Source organism: Galeopterus variegatus, unplaced genomic scaffold, assembly GCF_000696425.1.
Source record: "Galeopterus variegatus unplaced genomic scaffold, G_variegatus-3.0.2 Scaffold366, whole genome shotgun sequence".
NCBI lineage: Eukaryota > Metazoa > Chordata > Mammalia > Dermoptera > Cynocephalidae > Galeopterus > Galeopterus variegatus.
Window position 1 is genome coordinate 386,518 of NW_007726477.1, and position 11,385 is coordinate 397,902.

Genomic DNA, 11,385 nt, shown 5'->3' on the forward strand with positions numbered 1-11,385 from the left:
AAAAACCGGGGGGGGGGGGGGGACTGAACACTGAAAAGTGGAACTCCACCTCCCTTTCCCAAGTCTCCTTCTGGAAAGAAAGCAGCCATGCTTTTGTACTCCCCAGGCAAAAAACTGGAAGATCCTTCTCTAAGAAACTGAAATGTCCCAAAGAAGACCCCCAGATAACACACTGAGGCCCCCCAAATAAAAAGCTGGCTTGGCCTCCAAATCCTCACAGTTAACAAGTCCTGCTCATGCACGGTGCTTCTAAGTAAAGAAAGCCAGGGACAACCACACATTTGAGGGAAGCCTCCAACAGGAGATAAAAACAACAGAAAAAAGGAATTCATGGAAGTGGTAAAAATTCAGGAGCAAAGGAAAACAAGAAAAAAATTCCTACACACCCTCAACAGGATAAAAAATTCAATAGAAAAGTTAGAGCATAAACTCATGGAATCTCCAGGAAGTAAAACAAAAAGACAAACTGGAATATAGGAGGGGGGAAATATTAGAGTGAGTGAAGAAATTCTGGTGTAAGAGGCCCAACATCTGAATAATAAGAATACTAGAAAAAAGAAGGGACAGAAAAAATAGCGAAGAAACACAAGAAAACTGTCTAGAAGAGATGGTCTGCAGACTTAATGGCCCAAAGATAGCAAAAAGATCCAAACCAAACAATATTATAAAATTTCAGGATCCCAGGGATAGAGAAGGTACTAAAAGCTTCCACAAAAGGGATGTGGGAAAACTGACTAAAACTGGTTATATATAAAGTTATCATATAATGGCAATAGATTCAAGAGTAACACTATAAATGAGAACACAATAAAGAGATGTCCTCAGAACTACAAAATTTAGTTTCAACTTAGAATTCTATACTCTATCAAATAGGAAGGGTTCTCAGACAGGCTATATCTCTAAAAATGTCTGCCCATGTGCCCTTTCCCAGGAAAATGTCCTCCAGTAAAACAAGGGAGTATAACAAGACAGAGAGAAACACAGGATTCAAGACATACAGGATCCAACATAAGAGAGCACTTATGTGCAATCCGAGATGACTTCAAAGAGCTATCCCAGGAAAACAGGCACAGAGCAAGCCTAGGGAAAATCAGTCTATACTGGAGCAGGACGACAAAAGGCCGAGGAAGGTTGTCTTCAACAGAAAAATGGAACAGATGTGTTTCAGTAGATGGAAAATATTTTTGATAGGCATATGACAAACATTACAACATTTAGGGGAAAAAACAGCTGTGAGAAAACAGGCATGTGAAAATAGTCAGAAAACTAATCCCACAAAAAAATTAAGAATGTGGGCTGGTAGGTTAGCCCAGTTGGTTAGAGCAAGGTGCTGATAACACTAAGGTCGAGGCTTCCATCCCTGTACCGGCCAATGGCCAACTGCCAAAAAAATTTAAACCAATGAAAGAAAAAAAAAAAAAGAAAAACAAAGAATGTGAAAGCAGGCAGAGCAGCCAGGGGTTACTTATTGCGTTTGGCTATGTGAGCTAATGTTGGCTAGGAAAAGGGGGATTATCTGAGAGAAGTGCAGAAGTGCTCAGATTTCAGAAATATTTTAGAATGAAAAGTGTCCAAGAAGGAGGCTCAGTCAGAGTACTGTATGACTCAGCAGTGAACAGTATAATATCTGCGTAGTCATAATGTAAATACTGACTACTGATTTAATAAAAAATGTGATACATTTAGGAAATGGAGGGAGGGAAATAAGGTCATAGTGGAGTGAGGAAGCTAAGCTTTTTCACCTGCTATGACAGGAAGTCAACAGACAGTGCTAAAAATTGACTTAGCTATTATAATTATTTTGACTAAAAAAATGATTTAAAAATTAAGGCAAAAAACTTACAGCAGATCTTCATACTATAACCAATTTATTAAAATATGACTTAAATGTCAGAAACCCTTAAAAAACAGGCATTACTAAGCCAAAGATTTTCCTGAATAAATTTGATACTTAGGAAAATAAAAGAGATTTAGAAAATCCTCAAAAAGAGGTCTATGCTAACAGTATTGGGTCCCCATTTTTAAGGAATCATGGCAGACATACTTTTAATTGAAACTATTAATTTCTTAACTTTTCAACTGTTTACTTACATGGTTTAAATGGCTGCTCTTCCTCTTTTCTCGCACTAAGAATAAAAAAAATTATCTGATCAATTCTGATACAAATGTCATAGAAAAATAAAAATAGTTGCTAATTATCTGAAGGATTATCAATATATAAAATGAGATAAAATTCCATTCTTTTTTTTTATAATTTTCAACAAAATTTATAATTTAAATTATCTGCAAGATGAGTTTCATAAAGTAAAATCTAAATATTTAGTTTTACTTTTTGACCTAACAGATATTCTATTTGATACAAATGAAAAAATCTCCATGTACAAAAAAAAGGGCAAACAAATTAGGCCAGATGAGAAATTGAGCTAATAAAAAAGTTTACCTCTTGTATATCAGAACCACTCCCCACTAGTATTTTCTAATTCTACATTTATGCACAACTTACTTTAATTACCAGGATCTAACAGATGATAGCTCTAAGAACTGGTTTCTGGCCAGGCATCAATCTCTAGATGTACCAGAATCCCTAGAAGCACCCTGAACCACTAATGGGTAATCTACCAAAATACATTACTGAAAAAATAAATGAGTCTTTACACAATTGGAAACTAACCTATTATAAATTTTTAAATGAGTGTGCTAACCTAATTGAGCATGATATCTACAGCACACAAAATCATTTTGTTCTAATAAAGGCACAAGAGTAAAAGCTCCAAAGAGGGACTTGGGTGCACTGTTTCCCACACTAGCTCTTCCTTCAATGCTGGCTGGGCATTATAGGCACACATTCTTTACTAATGGAGAGAGAGGGGCAGAGGATAGCTTTTCTTTTACTGCTTCCACACTCTCTCTCTGCATGGGAGAAGCCCCGGGTTCTGGAAGAAACTGAGAAATACAGCAATCCCAACCAGAAATGACCGACTCAGGACAGGCAAAGTACACACAAACTAAGAAAATGCTGGTTAGAAACCCCCATTTTTTATTGTGCTACATTAATTCAAACATTATTGTAGAATCCTCACTTCTTGTATTCAATTCTTCTTGTATTGTGCTGCTGTGATCAACTGAAAAATTTGGTCACATATAGCTTTTTAGCAAATAAACTAAGATTTAATATAACATTAAGAAAAATAAGCAGGAATGCATAAAAAGTTCTGACTTTCATCCTACAACAAGCAGGACACAGCATGTGTAATTAGTGTAGATTTCCTGAGGCTAACCCTCTTGGAAACACTATACACATGTGTGCTCTGATTTACATTGCATTAGGACAAAAAAGCTTTGAATAGCTTAAAAATTCTGAGCAGCATAAATTCAGATGTGAGATAGGATCATTTGGTTAGAGCACTGTGTAAAGGAGGCCAGAAACCACAGATTCAATCCCCATAGACAAACAACTGATTTTTCTGATTTGTTCAAACGAAAATCTAACTGCAACCTAAATCCTATCATTCACCTTTAAAAATGTGCTCTTTGGAGCAAGGGGAAAACGGAAAGTAGTAGGGAGAAATAAGTTCAAATCTATGACCACTTCTAAATCATGTGGCCAATTAACTGTGTTGATAAAGAGGTGGCAAAACGTGGAAACAAAGTGCATGTGTTTTCACTAAAACAGTGACAACCTAAAGGAAAGTATATCATATATTAAAATAAGTGAATATACAAAAAATTGAAAAATTTAAACCATTACATGAGTTCTTCTAAATACTTTCTAAGGTACATCTCATAAAACAAACACTTTTCCTCTTTTTCCTTGAGGGAAAAAAATATTGTCTTACCATCCGTTTGAGATTTGCTCAGGAAAATTGTGCTTGGCCCTGGATGGTCAGAAGGGTTTGATTCCAAAGCTAAATCTATAGAGAAAGAAAAGAAAAAAGATGTGATAATTGAGTTGAGCAGAAAAGTTTGCAGAAGCAGCCATATTATATATCAGTACTGATGTCATGAAAGCGTTTAATTAAAAATTTTCAATGGAAGTCCAGAAAAATTGGGTACGATAATCAAAGAGAAGGCTTAAAACACACACACACACCCCTCCCCCATCACAACCAAGATGTGCTACTATGTATCTAAATTCAAAAATCTAGAAGGCTGGGATAAAAGAAATGAAAACATGTAGAAAAAAAGCAAAAGTAGCCCAAATGACAAGCTGGCACTCTCCCACCCAGGGTTTTAGGGTGGACACATGACCCAGGGCTGGCCGTCAATCACAGCTCTTCTGGAACATCCCAAAAGCCAGAGGAGAAGGGCAGAGCTGTACTCTAGGACAGATAGCTAATCAGGAGCTGCTGGTGGCTCTCTTTGCCATCAGGAGGGAAAGCCTTTTCAGGGGAGATAAACAGAATAACAAAACTGAGATAGGTTCTGAGAAGATCACTTAGTTCCTGGGTCAGGTGGTACAACTAACTGTCAACTCTCTGATTATACAAGTCAATACTTTTTAAAAAAATTTAAACTATTTTGAGATAGATATTCTTTAACTTGCAATTGTAGGAGGCCTGGTTAATCGGCAGTACTGATGATCACACTAAAGGTAGGAATAGGTAAAAGTCAGTTGCTCCTTCCTTTCTCAAATACCTTATCATGAACAGAAATTTGCAAAGAGCCAAAATAACACTTTGTTTAAGAATTATCCATGAGGGCCGGCCCGGTGGCGCACTCGGTAGAGTGCGGTGCTTGGGAGTGCGGCGGCGCTCCCGCAGAGGGTTCAGATCCCATATAGAGACCGGTCCGCTCACTGTTTGAGCGCGGCGCGGGCGCGACACCAAGGGTTGCGATCCATTGCCGGTCGTGGTATGGGCGCAACACCGAGGGTTGCGATCCCGTTACCGGTCACAAAAAAAGACAAAAAGGAAAAAAAAAAAACAAACAAGAATTATCCATGAACTTACAACCATTACTTTTAGTTGCTTTTATTATGCATGTTTACAAAAATAGCTCTAATCAGTATATAATTTATGCCCTATTTTGTTACAAATGATCTCTACCCCATTGCAGCATAGTTACTGTTTAATGGATACATAATGGTCCCTCAAATGTTATTCCTATACTTTACTTAGGCAATTCCCTATTGTTGAGGATTAGCCACTTACAAAGTTCTGTTGTAAGGAAAACTTCCACATATACAGTGTTTAATTTTTTTCATCTCCTTAGGAAAGATTTTCAAAAGTGGGATGACTAGGAGCAAAAGATTAGATCATTTTCATAGCTCAATGCATTAATGCTGTTACTTTCTTGAGGAGAAGAGGGAATATTAAGGTATAATGTTATCAATTAAACCGGTTTTAACTCCTACCCCAGCTTTGGATACTTCATAAAAAATTCCTACTGATGTGAATAAGAACATCACTATGGTCCTAATTTGCATTTACCTGATTACACAGTTTGACCATTTTCCCATAGTTAATGGTGGCATTTCTACTTTAGTAAGTTTCAAATCATTTGTATGTACTCTACATATTATATCCACTAGGACCTTAATGTTGTCAATTTGCATGACATTTTCAGAAAATATTTTGTCTATAGCAAACCACTATTTTCTATGTAATTTGTAATCTCTAATGACAAATACCACACATCCTAATTTACAGAATGAACATTTAAGCCATTAAGACAGTAAATTCATACACATACACTATTATTTTTATACTCTCCATGAACTCTTTTCCCAATAGCCTAAGGAGACTTAAGTCACATTACTGTATTTTCGCTATCACAAAGGTAAGACTGCCAGCTATTAAGCAAGGCCCCACAAATACGCATACATGGACACACAGATTTAGAGAGATGTCAGAAAAGTGAAAACACACAAATTACCACGCATCTTATAAGTAACCCCCCCCCCTTTTTTTTAAGAAACCTCTAAGAATCTTCTACACTAGGAGAAATAGTCTTGATCTCATGATTAGGGGTTATGATTAAAATTGTATTTGAAGACCCACCATTTCTGTATATCAATTTAAACTTCACCTTAATTTGACAGCATGATAGGTTGATGTAGGAAAAGCATGAGTTTAAAAAGACATTAAACTTAGATCTTAATGTAAACCTTCCTCAGAGGAAGAATCTCTAAAACACCACTGCTTTTCTTCTAATCTGAGATTGTCAGTTGTAAAATCCATCTCAATTGCACATATTTTTAAAATGTGAAAATATATGCAAGTTACAATAAATAAAATGCATTTCTAAAGGCTAAAAGTGTTAAAATTATGCAATTATAAACTATCAAATGATTTTCTTTGTTAAAATATTAAAGGGAGAGGGGGCTGGCTGATTAGCTCAGTTGGTTAGAGCCTGGTATTGATAACATCAAGGTCAAGGGTTTGGATCCCCACACTACCAAAATAATAAATAAATAAAGGGAGAGGGGCAGTGACCTAGAAATTATCTGACAGAAGCAGCATATTTCTGAAAAAGGGATTGATTTTAACATATTGATTTCAATACATCTTAATTAAATAGATGATGTCAGCAGTTTGTGGGACAACTTCTGGACATCTGTTCATTTAAAGGCTTACTACATTTACAGACCTGCTCTACCATCCCTTTACTGTGCCTTGTATTAGTCTTATGGCCCATAACACAAACATTTCAAGCCTCACAATTACCATGTAAAGTCTGATGGATTTTGTCTCTGAGTCCACACGTTCCACCATCAGGTAATTCCTACCTGATGGCCAGGAGATGACCTGCTTCACTGCAGGGCACACAGCACACTGCAGGCACTCCTGTGTGCCCCAGCCTGGTGCTCGCTCATGCCTTGCTTCTGCTTAGCTGTTTCAGCGATTGTGGCTGAGACATGGCATTTGATATACTGCGATATATCTTTCTCCCTTCATATATTCCTTAATGGCACTTAACTCAGTTTCTTAGATTTTTAAGAACATTTCTGGGTTGCAAGTTACTTCCACTTCATTTCACATTATCCAATGTTACTGTTTTAACCCTAAAGCTTACTTTAATATCCTAAAAAAAAGATGAGAAAAAAGGTACTATCCAAAGAAGCCCATATAATGAGCCATACTATAAATGCTATTCCTGTATGCCATATATCTGGAATGCACATTCCTGACCTACCAAGTCTTATATTTTAAAAACTTGGAAAACTCAGTTTTTACTTTTCAGAGCCTGTCTTCTGATATGCAAAATAAGTATGATTCCTATATTACCTAACTAAAAACACTGTGAGGATCAATGGAATGTAAAAGCTATCCATATATAACAATGCACAATCATTTACAAAACAAAGCTTTCACAAATTAACTCAAAAGCAAAAAGTAAACATTTAGCATTTCATGGAAAACCCAGACCAAACATCTATCTTTCTTTGGCAAAATATGCTTGGGCTACTCACTAAAGGAAGAGGATAATAGTCACACATAATCATCAAGAATTCCTCCTGGTGTTTTTTTTTAAAAAAATAAGCAAATACTATTATTTCCCCTGTAGTCTACTGTATGTTCTCTGCCTTGCTTTTTTCAGGTAACATATCCTGGAGATCACTCCACAGCAGTAGAGAGAGATCTCATTCTTTTTAACAGCTCCATAGTTCTCCACTATGTGGATACACCAGTTTATTTTACCACTCCCTTACTAGACATCTGAGTTATTTCCAATATTTTGCTATTAAAAATAATGCAACAAAAACTTTGTGCATATATTTCATTTTTGTGGGATATACGTTCAGGATAAATTCCTCAAAGTAGGATTTCAGGATTAAATGCATTTGCAATGTTGTGAAAATTGCACCAAATTCTCCTTCATGGGAGAAACTGGATAAGATCTTAATATCTTATTTTGTGTTACTGATACTACCACCAGTTTTACTGTTAAATAAAGGAAAGGCATTAGAAAATACTTGTGAGTCTATCTGAAATTTACACTAGATTCCTAGGAACACCTCTTTGAAATGGTTCGAAGAAATGTTATTCTGAAATGTTTCAGAAGAGAACAAAGCAGAGCATCATTTAGGGATGGTTTTTGTCTAAGTAACCAAAATAATTCAATTCTTTATTATAGAAAAGCTAAAATGTTTTACATCTAAGTAAGTATTTTTCAGTTTCCACAGAAACTGATATAAAATTGTCTGAAATAAAGATAGTAAAAGCAAACTTTCAATGTGTCTATACTTTATATTTGGTGTTCTGAGCAGGTTTCTATGGAAACTTAAGAACAGCAAATGCTGAAACTGAATTTCATTATTGAATGCCCCCCAAAAATAAACTTTAAAAGACAAATTGAAATGAAAATATAACTTTCATGTTAATAAAGGCAAAACGGTAAATTTTGCGCTCACAAACTATTTTTTCAACTTTCTGACTTAACACTCTTTATCATAGTCCTGTGATACCTTGTATCTTACCTGCCCTCTTACCAGCTTCTCCTAATGCTTCTCCTCCGTCCAGGGCATTCTCAGCTTCAGTTCACAGTTACCAGAACAAACTCAAATCTATCAACCAGTTTCCCGGACTGGTAAATTTAGGCCCTTTTGTTACCTCTACTTTTATTCTTATCCACTGAAATGATGTATAGACATAGAATGGGAAGAAAAAGTTGCCTCTAAGTTGTATAAAATGAATTTTGAACGGAACAAATCAAAATGAGAGTAAGTTCTAACAGATAGGGCTACTTTATCAGTAAAATATAAGATGCATTCTGAAGAGAGTTTTAAGTTTTTAAGAACTGAATTTGGCATATCTACTACTTCCATGTCAATCTGAGTTAGGAGTTAGAACCTAACTAAGGTTCTTCCGCTCAGTAGCTATTTTACAGTCATTTCAGATTTGCTAGTCTTCATTTCTTCAGCAATGTTGGGAGAAATATACACTGGCCTTCTTTTGTATTTGGAAGGGCCAAAAGAGATGTACATGAAAATATGTTGTAAATCCTAAAGAACTGTATAAAGGTCCAATTTTGGGCTCTCATCCAACACTACCCATCTACTAACTCGTTTGTAAAATCACTCAGAGGCTTATCTTACACCACCAAGCAGAGCAGTTTTCACAAGTACTTACATGCTATGTGTTTAAAGATACAATTAATTAATCCATATATTTGTTCATTCTTTCACAATTTCAAATACTCTGAAAAGTGAGTACTTCCTAGTTACAAAGGCAAAGTACATCATGAGGCTTAATCTAACTTTTAAAGAGCCCAACTGAAGTTTAAATAGAAGAAGAGCTATAAGACATTTCCTCTATTGTAATGAAATCACCTCTGGCATTCAAATGAAATAAATGGGCCAAAAGAGCTTAAACATCTTCGTGATACGTTTTTTACTTCAAAGAATTTAGTATTCCAGAACCACGTTGTTAATCTAGAATTATTTTTACCTAGATTTATTCCTTTTCAAAATTCTTGGGGAAGGAAAAAGAAAAAAAAAAAAAAATCAAACGTTTCCTCTCGAATCTCCCCCCTCTCTCCAGCGGTTTAGAATCTGAAGAGCGTTTACCTCTACATTGTTAGGTTGAACAAGATCCTTTTGGAAAACGGGGGGAGCCATGGAAACAAACACTCTTGCGCAGGCAGGATCGGGCATTTTAACTCCCAAACCGTTACACTACAAAGTCTAAATGTACGTTTCGTCCCTTCCGAAACTTGACGACAATCTCAGGAACCGCCCCCACATCTCCTCTAGAATAGGCGAGGTAAATGAAGTCTGTTAAGTCACCGGAGTAGGGCTAGAGATACGCTATTTGTGTCAAAGTGGGAATTTTAAAGTACTTAGAACTCTATGGGTAAACTTCTTAGGGGAAGAAAAACTTCTCTGCAGCCCTGGCAAGTAACGTTTCACACTGTTTACTGTTATTTTAAGCTCCTCTCCCCCCATTTTCTTTCCCTCTGTGTTCAAATTTATAGTTGAAAGAAAGCAGCTTCTAGGAGACTCACTCGCAAAAGAGTCTACTAAGGAATACCATAACCATATAGACTCTCCTATGGCAACCTCTATTTTGAATTTAAATAAATCCTCAAATGTTCGGGTCTGAATTGCTCAACGGGTGGGAGGAAGGGAATAATCAGGCCCTTACCTGACTCCTTTACTTAAGTACCATCTGGATAGGTAAGGATTGGGAGAAGGTATGGTACTCCAAAGTTGGGGTATTTGAGTTTTTATTGAGGAAAGGGAGAACACATTAAAAAAAAAAAAAAAAAGTCCTGATAAAGTCCCATGGGACGATGAATAGAACTACACATGGGAAGGGTCGCAAACTGGAGGGTCCCAGGCCGGGATGGGGAATGGGAAGAGGAGGCAAGAACCGGGCGTTCGGGTACGGAGGGAAAGAAACTGGCCGGACGCGGCGGGGAAAGAATAATGGGTGGGGACGCAAGGCAGGGACAGCCTTCGTCCTCGGTGCCCAGCCTTGGGAAAGCCGGCCTCGGGCAGGAAGGAGCCCGAGGCGGCGGCTGCCTCCCGGGGTACCCTAGGGGCGGCGGAGGCCAGAGGTGCGTCGGAAGGCGGACGGCGCCCGCCCACCGCCGCCTCCTTACCTTCGGGCATCTCTCTGTCGCTGATGTGCTGCAGGTGGTGTCCCTCGCCTGCTCCGATATCCAACTCCGCGGGCTCCCCTGCAGCAGCCGCCGGCGCTGGCGCTACAGCCACCGTGTCCCCGGCCGCAGCCACACAGACCTCAGACTCGTAGTCCTCCTCCGCCGGCCTCGAGCGCCTGCCCAGCTTGGGGCTGGCATTGGGGGACACGCAACAGCTCAGCGTGTTACCCATGGCGTGCCTCCGCTCCTCGCCGCCGCCTGAGCCTTCCCTCGCTCCCGACTTCTCGTTGCTCAGCAGCCGCCCCCTCCCCCAACAATGGCGCGGCCGGCACGGGCAGCCCCAGGCTATGCCGGGGCTGTGCCGCGCTCGCTGACTCGGCCTCGCCTGCTGCTCGCCCGCCCGCCCCTGGGCCCAGCCCGGGGCCGGGCTCCAGCCTCGGCTGCACCCCCGCCGCCGCGCCGATGCTGCCTTCCCGGAGTTGACTTGTGTGCGAGGGCGGTGACCAGCCCGGCTTATTTAAAAGGGGTGGGGACCCAACAAGCGCTGAGAGACACATCCACTGCCGGCAGGGAGCGCGACCACAGCTCCTCCTCCTTCCGCCGCCGCCTCCCGACTGAAGGCCGCTAGCCCAGGTCGGCGCTTGCCAACCAGAACGCGTCCTTCGGTCACCTGGTTACCAGGAGCCAATCACGGCCAGAGATCCCGCCACGCGCCCGCCTCAGAAGCCCCGCACGTGACTCACGATGCCCCGCCCCTTGCATGCCCCGCCCCTGCATGCCCCGCCCCTCGCGCGGAGTGTCCGGGACTCCGGTTTCCATTCATCTCCCGCTGCCAGAAGA

The 11,385-nt window shown here is 39.6% G+C and overlaps 1 protein-coding gene across 1 annotated transcript in view; it reads right to left on the minus strand.

Annotated features, from left to right (window-relative positions):
* Positions 1-10,837, minus strand: part of CCNYL1 (cyclin Y-like 1) — a 30,503-nt gene extending 19,666 nt beyond the window's left edge. Inside the window, exons 1-3 of the mRNA XM_008568008.1 lie at positions 10,546-10,837; positions 3,837-3,911; positions 2,092-2,126 (exon numbers count right to left, since the gene is read on the minus strand). Coding sequence (XP_008566230.1) covers positions 2,092-2,126; positions 3,837-3,911; positions 10,546-10,777 — 342 coding nt within the window. The 5' untranslated portion in view covers positions 10,778-10,837. The remainder of the gene's footprint in view (positions 1-2,091; positions 2,127-3,836; positions 3,912-10,545) is intronic.
* Between the last annotated feature and the right edge of the window lie 548 nt (positions 10,838-11,385).